The following is a 23,693-nucleotide window of genomic DNA, read 5'->3' as shown; positions in this document are numbered from 1 at the left end:
GGGCAAGTTGCGTAAGCAGCGTGGAGCGCGGCTGAAACGGTTGCTATGGCAATGGCGCTCCATCTTTTTGACTTCGCTGCGGCTAAAGGTAGACCGTGGCCACCGCCGGGAGCTACGCGACGGCTCGAAACCTGGCGTAATATTGCTTACGCAGTAAAAAAAAGGTCTAGGAAGAACGAGATTCCCACAGGCTAAAGAGGGGCCATCAAGACTGATTCCACGCATGGTGGGGGCAGGCTACTTCCAATACGGCTACGCCCAACGCCTGTGTCGTTCTTCATCGTCCTGTGTTCGCTTCTGTTCCTTTCAGTCGTTTACTCTACTTTCTCATTCGCTGATCTACTCAATGTGTTTTGCACTCCTCTATTGAATGCATCAAAACTAATTTCCATTCGCACTGTTCCATTGAATGCGTCAAAACCAGCACCTCAGGATTAAGACCGCTAAGAGTATTCTCTGCATCACTTACCATCTTGAAATTGACCCTGCATGCCGTAGCCTAAGCACCGGCAAAAAGAAAGAAAATGAAAGAAGGGTAAAATGAAATATTATGCACTTTTTTTTGTCTGCGTGTTTACCTTGCTGAGGTGGACCCTGCATGCCGTATCCTGAGCGCCGAAAAAAAAACAAATAAAATTAAACAATGAATGTTTTTTTATATGCGTGCTTACCTTGCTGAGGTGGACCCTGCATGCCGTAGCCTGAGTAAAGGCGAAAAGAAGGGAAATTAAACGACAATAAATAAAGTCTTTAGCGTGCTTTTTTGTATTCGTCTTTACCTTGCTGAGGTTGACCCTGCCTGCCGTGGCCTAAGCAAAGGTGAAAAGAAAGAAAATTAAAAATTAAACGACAATAAATAAAGCATTTAGCATGTTTTTTTGTTTGCGTGTTTACCTTGCTGATGAGGTTGACCCTGCATGCCGTAGCCTAAGCGCCGAAAAAAACAAATAAAATTAAAGAATGAATATTTTTTTTATATGCGTGCTTACCTTGCTGAGGTGGACCCTGCCTGCCGTAGTCTAAGAAAAGGCGAAAAGAAAGAAAATTAAACGACAATAAATAAAGTATTTAGCATGTTTTTTTGTTTTCATGTTTACCTTGTTGAGGTGGACCCTGCCTGCCGTGGCCTAAGCAAAGGTGAAAAGAAAGAAAATTAAACGACAATAAATAAAATATTTAGCATACTTTTTGTTTTCGTGTTTACCTTGCTGAGGTTGACCCTGCCTGCCGTAGCCTAAGCAAAGGCGAAAAGAAAAAAAGAGAAAAAGTACATTCGATCAAACGACGTGGTGCCACAGACCTCCGTTAGGAGTATTGGTTGTACGGCCGGGGCAAAAATCACAGGTGCCTGTCGTCTTAAAGGGGTTCTGAAACACCTTCCGAAAGAAGTACATAAACTAGCTCAATCATTAGATTTTGTTATCATGTATATCTGAATCAATTATTACACTTCTACACGCAGCAGAAAACCCCAAATCACACGTTAAAATTGGCGAGCCCTTTCTGGTCACTTTTTCATACTCGCGCCCATCTCCGTCCAACACGTCTGCGTATGTCGGTTAAGAGATGGCTATTGGCTACGTTCTCTCTGACGTCACGCAGCTACCATGGCCACGGCCAATCAGGAGCGTCGCTCTGGCGGGTCAGGAAGCTCCGCTTCTCGTGCAGTTCCCGCGCGCGTCGGCAGCCAAGGTTCGGAATATCTTGCATTAAACAGGCATTTCATAACAGTAACTGAGCACGAAACAGAAGTCTTGGTCCATATAGGGAAGTTTGGTTTGGTTTATGGGGTTTAATGTCCCAAAGCGACTGAGGCTATGAGGGACGCCGTAGTGAAGGGCTCCGGAAATTCCGACCACCTGGGGTTCTTTAACGTGCACTGACATCGCACAGTACACGGGCCTCTTGAGCCAATTATACAGCAGAAACTGGAGGACAGCAGTTGTAATAAATCCCAAGGGAATCAATGTTAACCTGCCAGTAACCCCTGCCTGGCAGTCTGGCACCACCAACCAGTCGTAGTAACGGTTACGGTAGTCACGAATCCGCGATTCAGAAAAAAATTCAGGGGGCACTTTGCTGACCTAAAGTGCGGTGAGGTGAAAGCCCTTAGCGCGGTGTTGCTGCTTGTGTCACTGATGTGTGGTTAAGATGTTAAGCTTCGCCTCTGAGTGTGGAACGCGACAGCGTCTTGCAACGCTGCCAGGGAGTCCACAGAACGCCATCGCCCGTTCGGCTGCACGCCTTGCTCGTCGGTAAATTGGTTTTTGAGGAAAGGAAATGTATCTGTCTTGCATATCTCGGTGGGCACCTGAACCTCGCCGCAACGGGAAGGGAGGATGATGGGAGCGAACGAAGACACTGTATTCACTACACGCGCCTTTGTTCATTCCAAACCATCGAGCTGGCATGGCGGAGTGGTTAGCGTGCTCGTCTCGCACACCGGAGACTGGTTCGATTTCCTAACTCGACCAGTTTCCTACTCGGTTTTATTTATTTATCTGGTCTGACTAGAAAGGTTAATTAGGCTGATTGGTTAATTAAGCAGTTAACTAAACTCAGTCCCACTTGCTTGGAGCATCACTATACCATCCCTCTAATTGGTTGCATGGTTACTAGCCAAAGTACAATTGTCCCCGTTTGAAATTCGCGCACTGTGACGTCACGACCATTTCGACCAATTGAAAAGCGTGACATTTCTGTAGACAGCTCCTGCTTACAACGATGAGACATTGAAGATTTCCGCCTTATTACCGCTGCACTGCGCGACGATGGTTGAGCTCGATACGGCAGTAGGGGATTTATTCACTGCTTAAAGGATTTTATTTCAGGCTTCTGGAAGGAATTTGTTTTTCCGTTTGTTACGGAGTAGCGTGAGCAAATGCGAGTCACAGCGTTCTTCAAAACTATACAAGCCAGCTGTTTTTTACCTGAGCCACGCACGGTGTGAATCATTTTGCAGCACTAGAGGTCTAATGACTCTCCGGAAGTCTATCATGAATGCTAAGAGTTGAAAGAGCTCTATCATTCATGGACCGGCGGCAATTTCGGCAGCTTCTGCTTTTTTTACAATGCAGTGCCACAATTTGAATCGTTATCCTTTTGTTTGATACCCTATGTATACAATAGCAGTCCAAAACAGTGGTGTTCTAACAGCAAAAAAAGTTACTCTGGGGGCGCACAATACGCCCTATAAGAGTGGAATGCGATAACATAACAATTCAAATTTGTCGTCACAAAACTTTCGCACTTCTTTCTCTGTTAGTGGCAGTGGCAGCTGCGTGGACCACTGTTAATTGACCAATAATTCATCACTTGCTTTTTTTCTCGCCACTTATCCTGGTACACTACACTAATCTGCTAATTAATTTTAATCCTTCTACTAATCAAGCTTAATCTACGCGCATGTCCCTATTAATACATCATGCAACAATTATTGATTTCGATTCATTTTTGTATTTGCCTCCTCTCGGTCGCCGCCTGCGATTGGTTCTTACGGCATCACGTGATTTTGTGACGTCATATATTGTTTGCGGTCACGTGACCTTGGGACGTCGTACTTTTCTCTGCCAAAACGCGAATTTCCTGGCATTGGATGGCGGATTTTGCTCCTGACGTGAATTTTAATGCTATCGGAATAAGAGAAAAAAGAAGGGACGAAGCAGAACCCAAATGACAAGTTTCAACGTGGTAGCGTTAAGGGTTTCGTTTAGCGGAAAACGTGGCGGCGTCGCCAGCGTGACCGAAAAATTCCCACAGATGCAACCGAGGTGAGTTACGTAAGCCACGTGGCCTTGTGACGTCATCACAACTTGCCCATCAGATTGTGAACAAGCTGCCCACCGTGACAGGTGGCAGTTAAAAGAATGATTGGTCTCTAGATGCTGCTCGGGGATTGCAACCTGGGTCCTGGGTCTGAAGCCTTGACCACTGCACCACCGCGCTAAGAACGGTATGAGGACTCCCAGGAATCTATTAATGTAGAGTGAAGAATGACCCATTAACCTATAAATGCTATTGCGTCATACCCTTAGGGCGGAGCATAAGTGTCCCCGCCATTATTTTCTTATGTGCTCTTCGAACTTCCGAAATCTCAGCTCGCTGCGCCAAATTTACCTCGAATACCCAAAAATTGCTTTATGTCCTGAAACACGTCACCATCTTTCCAGGCATTCCAAGAGCCATAATGAATCAATAAAGGAGCGGCGAATGATAAGAGGGAAAGGAGAAATAACTAAGAGAAGAATCGCATACGCCGAGCGGCACGAGGTCAAGACAACTTGTTGCAAGGGCTTCACCGCCTTATTTACCTTCAAAGCAGCCCGTAGACAAGAAGGAGAAGATTGAACCGCCCTTACTTGAAAACCGAAACAAGAGCGCTTATAAAATGTTGAGATATTCCAGCATCATCGCTGTGCTCATAAACGAGCATTGTAATAAACAACCTTATGCTATTGTACAGCAACCAATATGCGTGAGTCAGTTCAGGACCAATCAACAAAGGCGATGTTCAGTTCGTTGCTTCCTCTCTCTCGGTAAAGTGTATTACGAAATCAAATACGACGCAGTATTAAAACGCTCGACTCTCCTATTCCTACTATCTCGACGAAGGACTGAGTCTTTAAAATTTTTGTATTGCATTATTAACTCTTTTTGCCGGACCTCTGCAAATGATTACCTAATCCCTGCTATACCATCTAAAACTAGAAGTCACCACAGCCTAAACATCACGCCTTATTTTGCCCGCACGGACACTTTTAAGTACAGTTTTTTTCCGCGTGCAATCGAATATTGGAATTGTTTACCCGGTTCTACTCGCTCTCTTCCTTTAGAGCTGTTTTTAGCGGGTATTGAATAGTTTTTCCGTTTTTCTTGTTTCCACTCGTACTGTTTCGGATGTTTGCCATTGTTGTGCTCCATGTTTTCCTACATTGTTGTTCACACCCACCCATGCAATAGCCCAATAGGGCTGCAGTATGTATGTATGTATAAATAAATAAATAAATAAATAAATAAATAAATAAATAAATAAATAAATAAATAAATAAATAAATAAATAAATAAATACGGCGCGATTAGTACCCGTGCCGAGGAGTACGAGTCCACGAGAGCTTACCTTGGTCGTAGCCGTACATGTTCGCTGAAACAAAAGAAAAAAAGAAACAAGTAAGTGTGTAGGCGCGTACTCTGCAGAGTAAGTGCAGAAAGTGCAAGATCCTCTGAAAACCCCAGCACTTAACAGCGTTCAGTCTGTCTTGCACCACCTGCCTCATCCATAACCTCTCTTCAAGATGCACACCCGACCAAATCTTTAACTGGCTCAGGTGTTGCATCCCTAAATGCACCTTGTAAAAAAAAAGGTTCTTTTCGGCTTGATCGCTGATATATTCATGCTGTAATTCGACGCGTGAGATGACATTTCGTCGTTCCTTTTTGTTCGTATAATGTTTGAGTAGAATACTTGAGTGTTTAGATCAAAGTTATCAGAAATATTCATCGTCTGCCGCTAAGAAGAGCCGAAACAAGCGGAGTACGCAGCAATGGTTGTGGTCCATATGGCTTCCTCCTGTGGGAGAACTACCACTCCTTTCATGGCGGACAAGTCGTTTACCCAGAGTAGGCACAAATGCGCCACCACAACAATTGCTGCGTATTCCGCTTGTTTCGTCTCTTCGTGGTGGCAGACGATGAATATTTCTTACAACTTTCACCTAAACACGCAGGTACTCTACTCAAACATTATATGAGCAAAAAGGAACTAAGAAGTGCCATCTCACGCGTCAAATTACACCATGAATATGCCAGCGGTGTAGTCGAAAAGAACCTTTTACAAGGTGCACATAGCAATGCAACGCCAGAGCCAGTTAGAGATTTGGCCGGGTGTACCGCAGAGAGTGCTACGATTTCAGAAGAGAACAAACTTGTGTGTGTTTCCTCCCTTTTTTGTCCGTGTCTTTGTTTGCGCTATAATATTTCTAATTCAATATGAACTACCAACTCGCCCAACAGGAAGTTTTAAAGAACAAACTAAGTCCCGGAGACCAGCAAACCAGCACTCGCATATGCACTCAACGCCCTCTTCGAAACGCAGTTAGGTACCTCTAGCATACCGTGTTACCGTTACCGGAGTGCCTGGCACCCGCCCACCGCCGGTGAGCACGCGCTGATTGGTCCCGATGCTGCAGGTGCGCTCACAGCCGCCGGGTACGTGACGCCATTTGGCGCCGTCAAGGCGATTTACGCGTGCGCACTGGCGGCGCGCGGGCTCCCGGTACTGCGGTACCGTTAACGGTAATACGCTACACGGCATGCTAAAGATGCCTATTGATGCCTTTCGTGTTCAGGAAAGAAGGCAGCGTTGAAGAGGCTTTCATGGAAACCAGCGCGCAGCATATACTTTCTCAGCCTCTGGGGAGGTTAAACCTTATTTAATTTACCTATGCACTTTCCAGACAACACTGCAACAAAGTTATAAATTATAAACTATGGGGTTCAACGCCCCGAAGCGGCACGTTGGATACGAGCGACGTCGTAGAAGAGAGTTCCGGATTAATGTCGACCACCTGGGCTTCCTTATGCGCACTGAACAGACACAGTACTAGCGACTCAAGGATTTCACCTTCATCGAAATGCGACCGCAGGTTCCGCGATGTCACCGACGTCTTCCGGGTCAGCAGCCGAGCACCATAAGCACTGAGCCACCGCGGCGGCAAAATAAATTTTGCAATGAGAACACCGGCATTTCACGAGTTAAGTAAAGAAAGAGTAAAAAAAAAATGCGTTGGCAAAAGAGTGAACGACGAAGCGCTCTAACAAAATAAAAGCTCAGATTTGAAAAATATTTAGGCATCAGATGAGCACGTCGGGGAAGCAAGCGTAAGGATCGGCTGCTGTCACTGTTTCCGCGGTGTGCTATTCCAGGACGCTCTGCAAATCTGCAGTGTCAATGTTGGGATAGCAATTCGTTCTTGCATGCATAAAGCTTTATGAATTTCGGCTCTGGTTAGCTTACGCGAGAAAAACGCACGCAGTTCTGTGCCGTTCCTGTTTAGATAAACTGTCACTGCCCACCACGAACATTAGTGAAATGTTGCTAGCCTCAACTGTTTCCAAAGCTGTTAAAATACAGGGGACCGTTTCAGGAAATTCTCTAACCCAGTGAAACTTTACAAGATACGCTTGTCTGTTGGAGGGACGGTCAAAAAGAAATTCGTTTCGATGTAACTCACATGTCGCTGCGTTGGTGGAGCAGCGATGAGAAGTCCGCCGAGTGAAGGCAGTCTAAATCGGCTTGGCGACGTCCGGTAGGGCCCGATACACAGCTCTTCTCAGAAAAAAAGAAAAAAAATTCAAGTATGGAGAAGCATGTCGATGAAACGGGCGGAATCCATAGCCGAATTTTATGTGCTGGCTAAGGTTTGTGAATTCTAACTGCCCCTAATCAGCTGTAGCTCTATTACCCATCCTGTTGCCGGGAGCCCCTCTCGGCGGTGAGGCCCACCAAGCCATTGCCTCTCATCGCGAACCGTCACCACAAAGCCCGGAGCTCAACTCGAGCTCATGAGACAAGTCACTGCCCCTCATCGCGAACTGTAATCACAAAGCCAGAAGCTGAACCAGAGCTCATGAGACAAGTCATTGCCTCTCACCGTGAACTGTCACCCCAAAGCCAGGAGCTCAACTCAAGCTCATGAGACAAAACTGGACCACCCCGCCGCAGCAGTGTCCGGAGATATCCACACTGAAAAGCCTACGAAAGCATCCCACACACAGCTAGGTGACGATTAGAGTTACACGTCAGATGGATTGATCAGGGTGACAGCACACTGACCCAGGACAAAGCATTAGAGCGTACGTCAACAAAGCAAGCGTTCCAGAAAGTATGACGAAACCCCTCCGCCACCTCACGTCCCACTGCTCTGATGGCTTAGCAGCCCGCCAATCCAAAAAACGAATCCTCAACCCTCGAGAAACACGAAGCCCTCAAGCGCACCGCTCAGCGTTGGGCGATCGCGGCTGAAAGCGTACAAGGCCTCGAGGGCAACGCTTACTTGCTCGAAAGAGGCCTGGAAGGCGGAACAGAAAGAGGCGCGGCTGGACGATAGCAGTTCTAGCCGAGAGCTCGAAGCGCGTGGCACGCACTGAACGCGGTGAATGTGTGGATGGTGATAGTGACTGCAGTTTTGTGCGTGCGCAGCTGTCAACGTTAACAGGAAGAAATTGCACTGTGGAGATACGGCAGATATTTACCACATGCTACGGCCTTGCCAGAAAAAAAAAAGAGAGAGAGAGATCACTGCGCCGACCCGCATTCGAAGAATGCGAAAGCACTGACGCTTCCTCGGCGCTCGTCGCCTGTCTTTGCGTCTATTTATCATTTTCTTTTTGTTGTTAATTAACGTAACTACCTAATTAGCGTAATTATCATATGCTTCAATTAAACATCGATTTATATACCCTGAATACATCTTTTTTTTAACTCAGTCAACCATTTTCATTTTTCCAATTTGGCGCCGTGGTTGCTTTCCCGTTAATTTACTATATCCCCGCGCAGCCTATTCAACCGACCATTGGTTTTTGCTGATAATTAACCAATTAATCTATGTCAGTGAAGCTTTTTGTTCGATTATTTTCACTCATCAAATACACTTCAAATCATTTAAAACTTTATTTTCACTCCTTTGCCTATTTTTATACTATTTTTCGGTCCTCATTTGTTTTCTCGTCCACTCACTATATCAACGTCCGCATTATTTTGACATTTTTTTTTAGCATTTTTGGCTCTAATTAATTACCTAATCATCCTACCGCCGCATTTTTTTTTCCACAACATCCGCACATCATCCTCTTTCGATTACAGCGACTCGTCTGATGCTACCTCTTCTGAGGACGTCACAACTGCTTCGGACACGTCTTGCGGACACGCTTGGGTGACACGACGACATTGCCTAGAGATGCTTTCGCATTAATAAGATCATATCCCTCATACAGTAACAGTGCAAGGCCGAGCTACTCAAAGCGGTATATGAGGGCCACAGATGTCTCGTAAACAGTGCCGTCGCCGCAGCTTAGACAAATGGAATCCAGACATAGGGACTCCAACCACGGGGTACATTCTCACTTTCGTCAATTAAGCAACAACAAAAGTATTAACGTGAGTTGGGCAAACCATCATTGCATCGTTGCCAGTTTGCGGGGCAAAAGACGTTAAATGAGAACGGGGGAAGGCTCTGCACTCAGTTTTATGCTTTCTTTGCTCTTCTCAGGTGCCTTTTCTGCTGTTATCTTTATCGAATCACTTCTGATGATGATGATGATGATGATGATGTCCTCGGGCTGAATGGCACATACCCACGGCGGGGTATTGGCCAGGGTGCATAGCGGATACAAACGCACTCGTGTAAAGGGAATGGAGTATAATTAAATCTAAAATTTTGGGATGCAGAGCTAGAAATTGTACAAAACAAAAAATACGGAGAAAGAAAAGTTGTGAATTCACATTCTAGCAGAGGAATACCGAATTCCTCTTCTTTCTAACGAAAACATAGAGGAGGTGGAGAACATTTATTTAAACCAACGAGATTATTGATAAAAAATGCTCGATTTACGTAGCTGACACAAATGCGCATTAGGTGAGCTAGCAGCTCGGTTTTTAACTTTGGTTCCGGTGTTCAGATCCATTGTTCACGGGTGGCAGTTGTTTGGATCAAAAACTGGGTTAATGTCCACGTATGCGGAATTAGTCATTCTCAGTTCCCTGTGACTCTTCTTGTACCACTCCTGGCGCAGGGGTGCAGCGGTCAAGGTAAGATGCGCCTCTGCCCACCAATGGCAGGTGATACCATCGGTGGGACTTCGGTTGCGAACTAGGTTGCTCTTTCCGAACAGCCTGTCACGATTAATTGAGCTGCCACAACGGCTAGATGCAGGGAATGGCCGCTATAAGTGATATCGCACTAAAAAAAAAAATGGCTGAGGCTTAACTTGGTTAACCCTGGTCAGATGCGAAGCATATTGATGGCTAGGCTTGTTAATACATGGCTCTCCTGGGTTGAATACTTGATCATTTTAATACAACCACTAGAAGCCTTCGTCGTGGGGGAAGACAACGGCATGGCTACAGCGGAACGCCGACTAACCCCGAGACGCGCGTTGGGTGGGCGCCTGGATTGCCACGGAAGCCGCGTCCGCCTGCCCGGTGGAGCGAGCGTTTCACCTACACCGAGTGTGAACGCGCGTTCGAAATGCGCGGGAATGCCGCTCGAGGACATTCCGGTGTCTGGGCGATGGCATCGTTCTCCTTCTCCCAGCGCGTGACGGCGATCGGTCGTGACGTCATGTGTCACGTGGTATGTCACGTGGTGTGTCGTCACTGTACCACGTGGTCTGCATGGCGTGCAACCACAGCGACGGCGCGAGGTGGACCCTCATCTTCCTCTGTCGTGACGTCATGTGTCACATGGTGTGCACGGCGCGTAACCACGGCGAAGGGCTGTAGTGTACCTCTAGTAATATGCTTCGCATAAAAAAAACCCGAATTCAGCGACACCCATTAAATCCGCTTGCTACCAATTGCATGTATAGTGGATTTATGGTGCTGTACTTAACACATATCCAGAGAAAAGCTAGTTGTACGCTTCACTTAATTGTTTAAAGTGAATGGTATAGGTCAGTAACTCAACAAGCCTGTGAGTGCCTCCAGTGGCGTAAGCATTCACTACAAAAACTATCTGAGCAAATTTAGTGCACAGCGACATGCATGTTAAGTGTAATAATGAACTTTAATAATCGAGAAATTCTATCTGCGGAATATTTCCACCTGCGCTCATTTTTCCAGTCAGTATGTTCTAGACATTTCCAAATCTATTCCCAAACAGTTATAATCCTGCAAGGTTTTTTTTTGAATTACTAGAATGTACAGCTTAAGTGCCAAATGTTTTGCGCTTTATTTCACACGCAAATCTTATTCGTGTTCTTTTTTTGTTTTGTTTTGTACACGTGTCCCCCCGCGCTGCAAGTCATGTATACGGGGGGTTCAGGCTGTTTCAAGTGGAAGTTGTTTCCACTTTTTTGCCTGAACCAACCCTCATCAATTTGTAATCAAAATATAAACGTTTAATTGATTGATTGATTGAAGGTGCCAAATTTTATACCGCATCTAGGCATGGAATATAGAGCTGTTCTACTGAAGTGTCGTTTTCCGCAAAACATACGTTTTCAGTGCTTTCGTTGCCATGAACCGAGCAAAAAATTTTCGGCTCATGCACAGAATCATCACTTCTGCACCGTTTGTTTTATTGTCTGCTTATTCATTCTTCAACCTCACACCACGTGGCATCAGTACTGAAAACGACTTCACACTTGTGGTCTTCCGCGGGCGTCTTGAGAATTTTGTGCAGAATTTTGTGAATCCAGCCACACCCCAAAACTGTGCGGCATACACAAGCATGTAAAAAAAACAAATTCCTCTCTTCTTCAGGGCGGATTGCAGCTCGGCTAATAACATTCTCAATTCCTGCGTTTTCCTCGGAATCAATGTCGGAGCCCTACATCTGTCGCATGATGGCAGTTCCAGACATCGTCATGGTGGGCGTGGGTTCAGGTTGCACAGGGGCAGAACCGGCGTCTTGTAGTATGGTGACTGTGAGCGAGTGTCCCGTGGGGTCCTGGGGAGTAGGGATGTTGTAGACCACGTTCATCTGACCGGATCCTCCTTGTGTCGCGCTCCCTTGAGCGACTACAGACAACGAGGTGCCAGAAGGGCTGCCGCTGCCCCGACTGGAGCCCCGCCGGCTGCCTCGCCTCGAGCCCCTTCTGCCGCTCCTCATCGCCTGCTGCTGCATGGCCTGCTCCTGGTAGAGGTCGCTGCCTGCCATCTGTAGGCCCAGGACGCCGCTGCATCCCATGGATTCCATGCTGCCGGAAGCGACTACTTGCATACCCGAACTGCCGCGTCGCTGGTGCATTCCCGAAGGAGTGGAGCCTGCGAGTGACACATGATTGAACAGGGATAACGATAATTAAAAATACAGTCGTCGCAATCTTCTTCTGTGTAGAGGGATGGATCATCAGCAGTGAGGTTCGGGCAAAAAAATTGGCTGTGGCTTAGCTCGGCTATGCCAGGATATACGCAGCGAAAGCGAGCGCAGCGACGAGGCAAGCGGTGTGACGTCATACCAAACGGCAGCGGCGCTCCGCGGCGAGACGCGCGGTGTGACGTCATGCCAGATGGCGCGGCGAGCGCGCGGCGTCCGCGAAGACTGTTACGGTATACAGATATCTATTTGTCATATATTGAGATGAAGAATATGAGCGAGCTCTTATCTGTATGGTTATAAACTGTAAAAAAGAATACACCTGTACGGGAGTAAAAAGGAAGCAAGCTGTCCTCCAGAGCAATCCCTTTTTTAAAGGCTCTGCGCTAGAGGACGACTAATCCCTTTTTAATCCTTTCTGATTAGAGTGAAGAGCACTCTCTTTGAAGTGTATGCATTACTTGCCGAATTGAGCGAAAACCCGTCTTTGTGTGGTGCGTGTTTGTTGACACTCGATGGTACCCTCAAAAGATAGCGTAGTCATGCAACCTGGTATATGGCAGTTAAAGATTGATCGCGGGAGGTCGCTCGGTAAGAGCGACCCGGACCGCACAACGCCCGCCCTGCCTCTGAATAAATTCCGCGCTTGATGGTCCGACACCTCTAATACTGCCAGTCATTGAACAGCACAGCGGTTTTAATTAAAAAAAAATCTACCAGGGGCCCATAAGTCTGCTTACGTGTTATGAATGCCAAAGCACTGTGCGCTACTCCGGTTTACGTTGGTGTGTTTGTGGTTTGAGCGTTTGTGCAACTTAGTTCGCGTTATTCACCAAACCACACACCATTCGGAGTTCCGTGGGTTAATGCCCATGTATGCTGAATTGGTAATTCCTGCTTAACGTTCATAAATGGCGGGGAGTCCTCGTATACCACTACCAGCGCAGGGACGCAGCGGTTCAACGATGCGCCACTGCACTGGCAGATGGCTGTTCATGTCACAGCCACCCGTAGGGATTGTGCGACCTGTTGTGATTGTACTTCTGGCCACGTGGGCTCGATCAAGCCTGCTAACTCCCGTCGACTCCGGTTGACGAAGCTCCGTTCCACTGAGAGTCATTCTCAGTCGCTTATTGTAAATAATGTAAATAATTGTATAAAGTTTTCGTTGCCTCCCTCTTAATCCAGTCTGCCATCCTCCTCGTCCCATCTCCGGTCCGGCCATGCTACCCGGGTTGCAACAGACCCATGATGCACTTCCTGAGCAACCTCTCGCGCATCTGGCGCGACGCTCCTCCTAAGTTACCTGAGCTTTCTCCTATTGGCTGCACCTCGCTCGGCGCTCCTCCGACCATACCCGAGCTCACCCGAGTTACTACCGAGTAACCGAGACAGTCGGGTAAGCTCGGGCAAGTGTCCACACTTTCTGTTAACACTTTCTGTACACGCTTTCGGTGGACGACATGCATGAGCCACGTAATGCTGTCACGTGGTATTCACAACGCCTTTGTCCGTTGTTCGGACAGTACAAAACGCTAGGCCGTCGAGTTTACCAACCTCTGGAGGAAGCTGAAGATTTGCGGCGGTGCATTGGCATCGATGCAGGCGCATCCTGCAGGAGCGTGGTGCCGGACTGCGTCACCTTGATGTTGGCTGTCATGATCAGGCTTCCCGAGGACGTCTGCTGCACAGGCATGGGCCCTGACATCTGGCCTTGCATGGAAGCCATGACCGACGCCTGCATGGGGCTTGCAGGCGGCGTCATCATTTCGGCCCTCATCTCCACTGGGTTTTCCGGCTCGATGTTGCTGGTCAGAATGGTAGGGTGCGGCGAGGCGATCACAATGATTGGGGCCTTTTGGGAAACGCTCGATGACCTGGCACGCCCAGCCTGCATGCTCTCGTCCGAGCTGCTGGCTTGAATGGATAGCTGGGCCCAGGACATTTTTAAGCCAAGAGGCGGAGATGGTGGCCGTAGGTGGGGTGAGCGGAGGTATCCTGCGAGGGGGCTGACCAGGTACGAGTATGTGTGTTAGTCCCAGTTTCCTCGGCTTTCGCCATTTGCAGAGGTGGTATTAGAAAACGGTGATGGTTGCACCTCTTTTCTTGGGCAGTCGTCGTGAGTGTACCCATAGACAATCCCATACAAATCGCTTTACTGGTATACAGGGTGTTCCACGTAACTTGAACCAAGGGTTAAAAAAAGTTGGGGCACCGGAGCTGGTATTCACAACACGTCTATGCGGCTAGGCGCGCGGTCCCGTTCTCTTGTCTTGTGTGTGTGTGTGTGGTTTTTTGGCGCCTTTACTTTTACAACGTCTATGCGTTGTTTGGACAGTACAAAATTTTGCCTAATTGCTTAATGAGCTTGGAATAACTATCGAAAAATTTTAATATTCACATTAGAGTTACGTGCGTCTCGATTAATTGTAGAGGGGGCTACGAATCAACTCATAAGGCTTTTTGTAGCAATATACGTTATACATGGGCCGCCGCGGTGGTTATGGCGCTCGGCTGCTGACCCGAAAGACGCGGGTTCGATCCCGGCCGTGGCGGCTGAATTTCGATGGAGGCGAAATTCTAGAGGCCAGTGTACTGTGCGATGTCAGTGCACGTTAAAGAACCTCTGGTGGTCGAAATTATTCCGGAGCCCTTCACTACGGCGTTCCTCATAGCCTGAGTTGCTTTGGGACGTTCAACCCCAATAAACAACCAACATTATACATGGTCCTTTTTTTCCAGCACTTGATGAAATTCCGCGAGATATGAAAAGAGAGGTGATTGCGCTCTAGCGCTACCATATTGTAGCGCTACCAAGTGACTCCTGAGTGAAAGAAGCCTGTACACTGCCCGTGGCTAAGCAAATCCTAAGTGCCTAAGGGAATAAGAATTGAATACTTGTGTAATTATTCACTACTTGTGGGAATATTGGTACGAAAAGAATATTCATGCGGAATATCGGAGCGCGAGCAGTCATGGAATTAAAGCTGGAACTGTCAAGAGACTCAACAATGATCTCCACTAGGGAATACGCTACACGTGACTGTCCGTGACTGTCACATCATACGAATGTACAGAAAAATCACATTCTACAACTGATGACACCAAACACACGAGCGCCAAATGCCACTTGATGAGAGGGACAAGAGTGAGCCATGGGCTCTGGTAACGGGCTTGAAGGTAGGGCATGCTAGACCTTGCTGAACTCTGCTCCTTCGCCCACTGTTGAAGGACATTTGAGTGTGTATAAGCATTATAAACGCTGCCACACGAATCTGCCACGTCACGGCGTTGAATCACCCTTCCCGAACACACCTATCGCTGCAACATGTTTTGGGGAGTCAAACTGGGCTCTGCTTTTTTCTTTCCCTTTCTCTTTCTTTTTATTTGAAAGTACACATGTAATTACATGAAGACACACAAGGATCCTTAGCCAGAGGCTAGTCGTGGATCCCAAAATGAATACAAATAAGTCTACTGACGATTCAGGAGGAAAAAAGAACACATTTGTCGGTGTAGAATGAAACAATTGCAATGCAAAATACAATACAAAATACAATACAAAATACAAACTGAAACACTGTCGTACGACATTCATATAACCAAATAAAAAATACATGTCATTCTACATTCAGATTGCCACGTTCAATAGATTTGTAGTATTATGCCACGCCACAGGCGCATATAGTGTCGCTTCACTGCGACGCTACTGTTTGAAGGAAAAAATTCTTCAGTGCTCTAAATGTATTAGGTGAAGATATGACTGAGCATGGGATAGCATTCCAAATTTTGAGACCAGAAAAACGGAGACATCGATGACCATAATGATTGTTAGATATTGGAAGCAAGAACTTTCCATGAGCGGCTGAGCGAGAACTGGACGGTGGAGCCTTGTATGAAACTAAAGGAAAGGTGCTAGGGTTGCAGATAACATTTTTTACAAAAATTGCTAAACGATAGTTTCTTAGGTTAGTTAGTGGCATAATGTTATTTTGTTTAAATAAAGGCAGTGATGGAGTTCTAGGTGCAACAAAATTGATCATTCTAAGAGCCCTTTTTTGCAGCCTTACCACGGGTTCAATATACGATGGATACGTAAGGCCCCAGGCCTCAATACAGTATGTTAGCTGCGACTGAAACGAACTGAAATATAATGTTTTAGCGTATTAGTCTGAAAATATACTGTTTTATACTGTCGTCGAAAGATTCTACGCCGTGCCCAGTTTGAACTGTGTGACAATTACTGAAAAACTATTCGAAAACATAACGGATTCGGTTCATGCACTCTATGTTTAGTTCAGCAAATTGAAAATGCGGTTTTTAAATTTGCTAATCGAAAATTTCTTATATTCCCGCACCCCCAGTATAAGTAAGTTAACCCTTTGTCAGTCGGAAACACCATTACTTTCGCAGATCAACTATGGGTATTGTTTTGCGCGCTAACCAGCTGAAAGGCGGAAATGTTAACGAGCAAGCTTCGGTGCCGCGTCCCCAAGCACATTGGCTTTTAAGGCGAAAACCTTCAATGCCTCATCGTTGTCGACGGAAGCTTGTCAGCAGAAGCTTGTCAGCGGAGGTGTCACGCTTTCGACGGGTGTCCACCGAGTTATTTGAGAGACTTAATGCGTAATTTCCTTTCCTCAAATACAATTTTCATTTTCTTCATTACGGCCCCTCTTTCTTCTTTCACGCCCACTTCCTCCCTTCCTGTGCGGTGCGGTTCAGGTGTCCACCGAGATGACACAGATTTACTGCGCCATTTCCTTTCCTCAAAAAGCGTTGCGTTCAAAGGGCAAGGCATCGCGCCGAACGGGTGGTGGCGTTTCCGTCGTCTCCCTGGCAGCGCTACAACACGCTGTCGCGTTCCACTCCTAAATGCGAAGCTTAAGCGTCATTGATGAGCAGTTAATTACTATTCAGTGATTAACCAGTAATTAGCCATTCATTAGTAATTTGTCATTGCCTAGCAATTAGTACTTAATTATGTGTAACGTCATCCTGTGGTGACGTCCCCAGTGCCACAGAGGCAGTCAAAGTGGTGCGGAAAACGCTTCCGCCTCTACTCACTTTAGACAGTCAAAGTGCCCCCTGAATTTTTTATCTATGTTTTTTACCAGCCCCATGAAACCATTCTTCGCACCCGTTGCAGGGACCCAATGCTTGTGGCATTCAACTGCTCAGGCAAGGCAGTGGAATGGAATCCACGCCAAGGAGGCCGCGTGTCCTTAGAGGCGAAATGTAAGCACACCCGTGAGGTGTGCCATGTCAGTGCACTGTAAAGGATCCAGGAGGTAGTAGAAATTCATCGGAAGCCCCCCTGCGATGGCTCTGTTACCCACGGGACAACTTCCTAACGATAAGCCTCGCATACCACCGAACCTGCCTACGCAGTGCACAAATGACGCATACCGCAAGCGTAAAGGGCTCAACACCGCCGCACACGCCAGGCATACCGCGTGGCCAAGAACCCCAAAGAGAATGAAGGAGAACAGGATAAGGACGAGGACCAGCCGCCGCGGTAGCTCAGTGGTTATGTCACTCGGCTGCTGACCCGAAAGACGCGGGTTCGATCACGGCCGCGGTGGTTGAATTTCAGTGCAGGCGAAATTCTAGAGGCCCGTGTGCTGTGCGATGTCAGTGCACGTTAGAGAACCCCAGGTGCACATGGTCGAAATTTCCGGAGCCCTTCACTACGGCGTCCCTCATAGCCTGAGTCGCTTTGGGACGTTAAACCATAATAAACCAAACGAAACTATACCTACTGCTCAAGGGCAGTATACTTGTTGAGGGATATGCTTGGGTCCCTTCCAGCGAAAGGTAAGGTGTACGAGGCTCTCCGTATACTGAAGGCATAATTCGGGCCTCACAAGCTATCAGCCGCAAGCGATGGAAACGAACATCACTCTACAGCTATCTGCAACTGGTTTATGGTTTATTGGGGTTGAACGTCCCGAAGCAACTCAGGCTATGAGGGACGCCGCAGTGAAGGGCTCCGGAACTTTCGACCACCTGGGGTTCTTTAACGCGCACTGACATCGCCCAGCACACGGGCCTCTAGAATTTCGCCTCCATCGAAATTATACCGCCGCGGTCGGGATGGAACCCGCGTCATTCGGGTCAGCAGCCGAGCGCCATAACCACTGAGCCACCGCGGCGGCTATCCGCTACTGTACGGCCACTACCGGCTCTCGCGCTGCTCTTACCGATGAGTTTGTAGTGACGCTCACCGCGGTCAGCCGAGGACAGCGAGCCGCCGGGGGAAATTTTGAAGAGCTGTGCCGATCACCGCGTCCCCGCTGTCTCCGCCGAACCGCCGCCGCCGCTGCCCAGATCACGCGCTGCTCGATGCGCGTGACAGCAATTCAGACGCCGACGAAGATGATGCCTTGATGTATCAGATAATTTAGGTTGTTACTTTTACACATTTATTCTAGGTGACGAAAATTAAACGGCACCGACCAAAAGTAAGATACAAATGACATTCTGGCTCCCACACGGGAGCCTTGTTCACAATGAAGGCGAAGCGGAAAATCGTTGCCTTCAATGGGGCGCAAGTCATATCCAAGACATCTAGCGCATAAACATAGCGCTGTGTATCGATGATAATAGGCTGGCCTTATGCCTGGCGAATATGCCGTACGCCTGGCTGGTAGGCTTTGTTACTCGTGGAAAAAAGACAGCATTATGCTTAAGTCATGAACTCTCTTGGTCACAAATGGCTTGGTAGGGGGGAGATCACAGGGATCTGAAATGACTGAGCACAGTTTCTTTGACGAATCTCTTGACATCTAGAGGGACTTTTCTTGATGGATTCTCAGACATCGCATCACTATTCTCTTTAGTGCCAGAGCTAGGACTAAAGGAACCTTAAGCTACTTTACTGCGCGTCATTTACAAGGTTTCAGCTCGTACTACAGCGTGAACGTAGAAGGCGAGCCCGATATTTCCCGAGCTGGGCTCTCCATGGGATGTGCGTGCGAAGTTGTAGAACATTATCTTATCAGTTGTTCAGATTAAACCACGGAGGGGTTCGTCCTACTAGCTTCCCTGAATAGAGCAAGACGGTCACGTGGTTCACTTCAAGATAATATTTGCCCACGCGGTAACCAGTCATACAAAGGAGGCTCCTCGCCTTCTTCTAAAATTCCTTCGGGGCTGTGATCTGGTCGAACATTGGTAGAAGCAGCGCGGTTGCCCCCGAGCCGGCCATAAGGCAAGCATTGAAACTACATTATATACCCGCTGCAAACTCCCTGTCTCCATGCGCCTCCGTTGATATAGTGTGCACTTGGATGCAATTTGTCAACCGCTCGCGTGTTCCCTTTTACTTTGTAGCAGCTGCACATGCTTCTTTTTTCTTTTTGCAAGGCTTTAGCAGTGGTGTGTGGGAATGAACACATGTTCTCTTGGAGCTTAAAAAAGCGGTCGGGCGTCTGTGTCACCGGTCTACTGTCCTAGTTAGCATCTCTCTCTCAATGTGCACCGCTCCGAAGCATGTTGGAGGCCAATGGTACACTTCTCTTTGTGCTATGGCGCAGCTGTTTGGCTTACGTTATAGTTCGTTCGGATTGCGCGTTTACTTGTGCCTGCTCACTATGCAATAGTTCAGCTGTGGTGTAGTAACGAAATATGTGCGATCCCTTGAGTGCAAATGTACGGAGGTGATTACACTCGTCTGTACAGAGTTATAGCGATGCCGCGGAGCTAGTAGAGTGAAATTTTACAGCAGCTGCTCTTTTGGGGGCATGACACTTGTGCGGTGCGCTTAGCACGTGTATTGTGGTGCGCGCTAGTCCAATTATTGTCCGTGAAAGTGAGTACCTGGTTAGGGTCCATTGCAGAGCAGTGCTCGAGAACTTCAGGTAAGTCTGCTGACTTATGCACTTTGACGTAGTGCGGTTTTTGTGCGCCCTCACACGTGGTACAATGTTTAGATGCAACTAGAAATGGCTTACAGCTGTATGCACTACCACTGGGTACGTTGTTTGACACGCGAGCACCACAGGCATCGGAACACAGGGGTAGCCAGTGAGAAAATTACCCCGCAAAAGGAATTCAGTGGAAATTTTGGTTACTTTCCTCAAAATCACAAAGAAATAATTACAGTTTGGTTTGGTTTGGTTTATGGTGTTTAACGTCCCAAAGCGACTCAGGCTATGATAGACGCCGTAGTGGAGGGCTCCGGAAATTTCGACCACCTGAGGTTCTTTAACGTGCACTGACATCGCACAGTACACGGGCCTCTAGAATTTCAAAAGAGGAGTAATTACGTTACTAATTACTGACCCCGAAATCAATGCCGTTATATTAAAATTAATACAGCAAAGTAATGAACTTAGTTTGCCGAGCAGTGTTTCGGATTCCATGCGTACAAAGAAGCGCATTAGTCACGACTCCTGCAAGCATTTCAGATTGCTAAATCTGTTGAACCTCAGGCGCAACTGAGCTGTAATGTCGACTTCCAAAACTTTGCCCAGCAATGAAGAAACTGTCCCAGGCATTAGTAAATAGCCGCTCGATTGACGCAAAAGAGAACAACCTAGCCTTGTACATGAAAATCTTTTTCGTCTTGGGTAGCACTCAAAATTGGCAACATCGCTGACTTAATTCGTTGTTTATCGGGTGGGGATGTTAATCGTTCAATGCGCAATTTTTTTTTTATTTTTTTTAGGAATTTGTCGTTCATGTGACTCGTTTGTCTATTCATATGCTATAGACAAAAGTGCACTTAAAATTTATGGCCGTAAATCTATAGATTGTACATGGTTTGTATGTAGGATTTTTGTTCTCTATAGACTAGAGGGTGGAATTTTTATATAGAAAGTCCATAGACTTTATTGACAGAAGTTTACGGACAGCCATAGACTGCCTAAAGAAATGTTTATAAAACTGGAACGACGTGTAGGAAAACGGTCGCCGATCGCGCCACGTTGAAGACTTCGTGTTCTGAAATTTGAAATGAAATTGGTTTTGAGGAAAGGAAATGACGCAGTATCTGTCTCGCATATCTCGGTGGACACACGAACTGCGCCGTAAGGGAAGAGATAAAGGAGGGAGTGAAAGAAGTAAGGTTTGGTTTGGTTAATTAGGGTTTAACGTCCCAAAGCGACTCAGGCTATGAGGGACGCCGTAGTGAAGGGCTCCAGAAATTTCGACCACCTGGGGTTCTTTAACGTGCACTGACATCGTACAGAACACAGGCCTCTAGAATTTCGCCTCCATCGAAATTCAGCCGCCGCGGCCGGGATCGAACCCGCGTCTCTCGGGCCAGCAGCCGAGTGCCATAACCACTGAGCCGCCGCGGCGGGGTGAAAGAAGAAAGGAAGAAAGTTGTGACGGCGATCTGCATTTTAGCTTTCGGCACTTTCCGCACTGTTGCAGTTCGGTCCCTTGTGGGTTCGTATCGTCAGGATAGGATAGGATAGCATAAACTTTATTTGCTCTATTTTGCAAGTTATTACGGTCGACAGAGGGCGGTGCCCCTATTCCAGGGCACCGCTGAGCTTGGCTGCTCGCTGGGCATGGATGACCAGTTCTTTCTGGAGAACCGGGTTGCCGCTGGAGAGCAAACTCTCCCACTGTTCCGCACTCGGATTTTGTATTCTATGGAAAACCTCGTTTCTTTTGCATTCCCACGTGATATGATATAGGGTGGGTTTGGCCCCACACCATGGGCATATGTCCCTGTACTGATCCGGGTACATTTTGCTTAGTATATGTAAGTTCTCAAAGGTTCCCGTTTGCAGTTGCCGCCAGTATACTGCTTCTTGTTGATTTAAAAGGCTTTGTGGCGGAGGATACTTTGCCCTCATTCCTCTGTAATAATTCAATATCTCCGAATACTCCGGGACTACCCGGGAGAACTCCTCATGGGCCGCGTGTTGAAGTGCTCGGTTCGTGTGCTCGCGAGCTACTTCGTCGGCCCTCTGGTTGCCCTCGATTCCAGTGTGTCCCGGTATCCAGAAAATAGTGTGTCTGACTGGTTCTTTGGGAAAGTCAGACTTCATAGTGTGTGTGAGAATGAACAAATGGGCTCTTAGAGTTAAAAAAACGGTCCGGCTTATGCCATGGCGCAGCTTTTCTGTCGTCGCTTTATCTCGCTGTGTATGTGCGCCGTACAGAAACGTTTAGGAGCCCAAGAGTGCGCTATTCTTTGTGCTCTGGCGCAGCTGTTCGGATACCATTAAAGTTCACTCAACATACGCATGCACTTGCGCTTGTTCACTCTGCGATAGTTCAGTTGAGAGGCAGGAGCGCGTAGTACCTGAGCCCGTGTGTCAAAATGTACAGAGATAACGTTCGACTGGTGTGCTGCGGAGGATATGGAGTCAAATATTGACGCAGCTGCTTTGCCGCTTGTAAATGTGCGGTTCACATTCGACTTCACTCGAGCAAAACATTTTTTCGTGATATATAGTGCCTTGCGTGATATTTTTTTTCGCTCCACAGTAGTGCGCGAGCGCTGTTTAACTAGTCTGTGCAGCCCTGTACGTTGACCATGTCCAACATTCTTGGACGAAAGTTTTCAATATTAGAAAACTGTAAGGTACTGTTACGGAAATATTGAAGGTAATAATACTTTCTTCCAAAGTGTAGCAAAATCTTTCTTTTAAATTGTTTTCATAGCTCGCATCGAGCCGTTAAGACTGCCGTACAAAACCAATGAGGAACGCTTTTGACAATAGCAAAAGCATTAATAGCAAAACAATGCAAGCCTGCCAACGAATCATCTGCAGATATATTCATTTCTGAATAGTAGTTTATAACTTAAAAAAAAAAACAGCAGTTGCTAACACAGGGCCATTGTCCGCGGCGTCCTGTATTACTCCGCTGGTCAATCGCAACAGTAAAAAAATCAACTTTTTAATGTTTGAATATATCAAAAAATCCACTGTCAAAATTCTAGACTCATATTTTTTTTTCTGATAAGCTTCCCGTTTAGGTAACAAGAAACGTTTAAGCAGCAAACTACTTTTTCTTCGTGAAGGAATTCTGTTCGTGGAGGCTGAATGTGGGCGGCGCTTGACTGCAGACTTAGGTTGTATTCGAATATAGTGAAATCTTACAATATGTGAAAAAATTGCCTACATAAAGTGGTCCCGTTCCAAAAAGTTTTTTCCAGAATTGTTGGCTACGCAATGTTACAAAATCTAGAATTTTTTTTGTAAGGGCACCCAACCTGGTTTGGCGATAGCTCAAACATTTCCCCCCAGAGACCAAGCACGACCGAGCACTACCACACATGCTCCACATAGGAACCGAAAGAGATTAGTTGTGATTAGTAATATTAGTTGATATTAGGTGTGTGTGATATTAGTTGTGATATAGTTTAGTTATGTCGTGATGTGACATAAAATGCAGCACATAGCGAAACCGTCCATCGCTCTAACTGCAAGGACAAATATTTTCTCACCTTTTCTGCCACTTCTTTTTTCACCCATTTGCAACGGTAGCCTAAATAAAGAGCTTTTATTATCGCTTGAGTGAGAGTCGGGTTTAAACCTTCAAGTTTTTATTCGGTTTCATGTTAACACGTTTTTGGCGGGCTAGTTGGTTAAGCATCTTGAATAAACAGCGCGAACGAAGACGAGCACAAAAGACAAGAAAATGGACGACACAGCGCTGACTAACAACTGAGGGTTTATTGCTGATCACACA

General features: G+C 46.9%; 1 protein-coding gene across 1 annotated transcript; it reads right to left on the bottom strand.

Moving 5' to 3' along the window:
* Positions 1-11,546: 11,546 nt before the first annotated feature.
* On the bottom strand, positions 11,547-13,980 carry LOC149348829 (uncharacterized). The gene is made up of 2 exons (XM_089585917.1): positions 13,593-13,980; positions 11,547-11,983 (listed from the first exon to the last, which is right to left on the bottom strand). The coding sequence occupies exons 1-2, from the start codon at positions 13,978-13,980 to the stop codon at positions 11,547-11,549; spliced, it is 825 nt and encodes a 274-aa protein (XP_089442043.1).
* Positions 13,981-23,693: the final 9,713 nt, after the last annotated feature.

Source organism: Amblyomma mixtum, chromosome 4, assembly GCF_055824585.1.
Source record: "Amblyomma mixtum isolate Tamu chromosome 4, ASM5582458v1, whole genome shotgun sequence".
Taxonomy (NCBI): Eukaryota; Metazoa; Arthropoda; class Arachnida; order Ixodida; family Ixodidae; genus Amblyomma; species Amblyomma mixtum.
This window is presented reverse-complemented; position numbering and strand designations above follow the sequence as displayed.

Bases quoted from the DNA above. Each gene is read 5' to 3' on its own strand.
- LOC149348829 (XM_089585917.1), bottom strand. From the start codon at position 13,980: ATGTCCTGGGCCCAGCTATCCATTCAAGCCAGCAGCTCGGACGAGAGC. The intron at 11,984-13,592 runs GTTGGTAAACTC...TGTCACTCGCAG, and splicing joins ATCTTCAGCTTCCTCCAGAG to GCTCCACTCCTTCGGGAATG.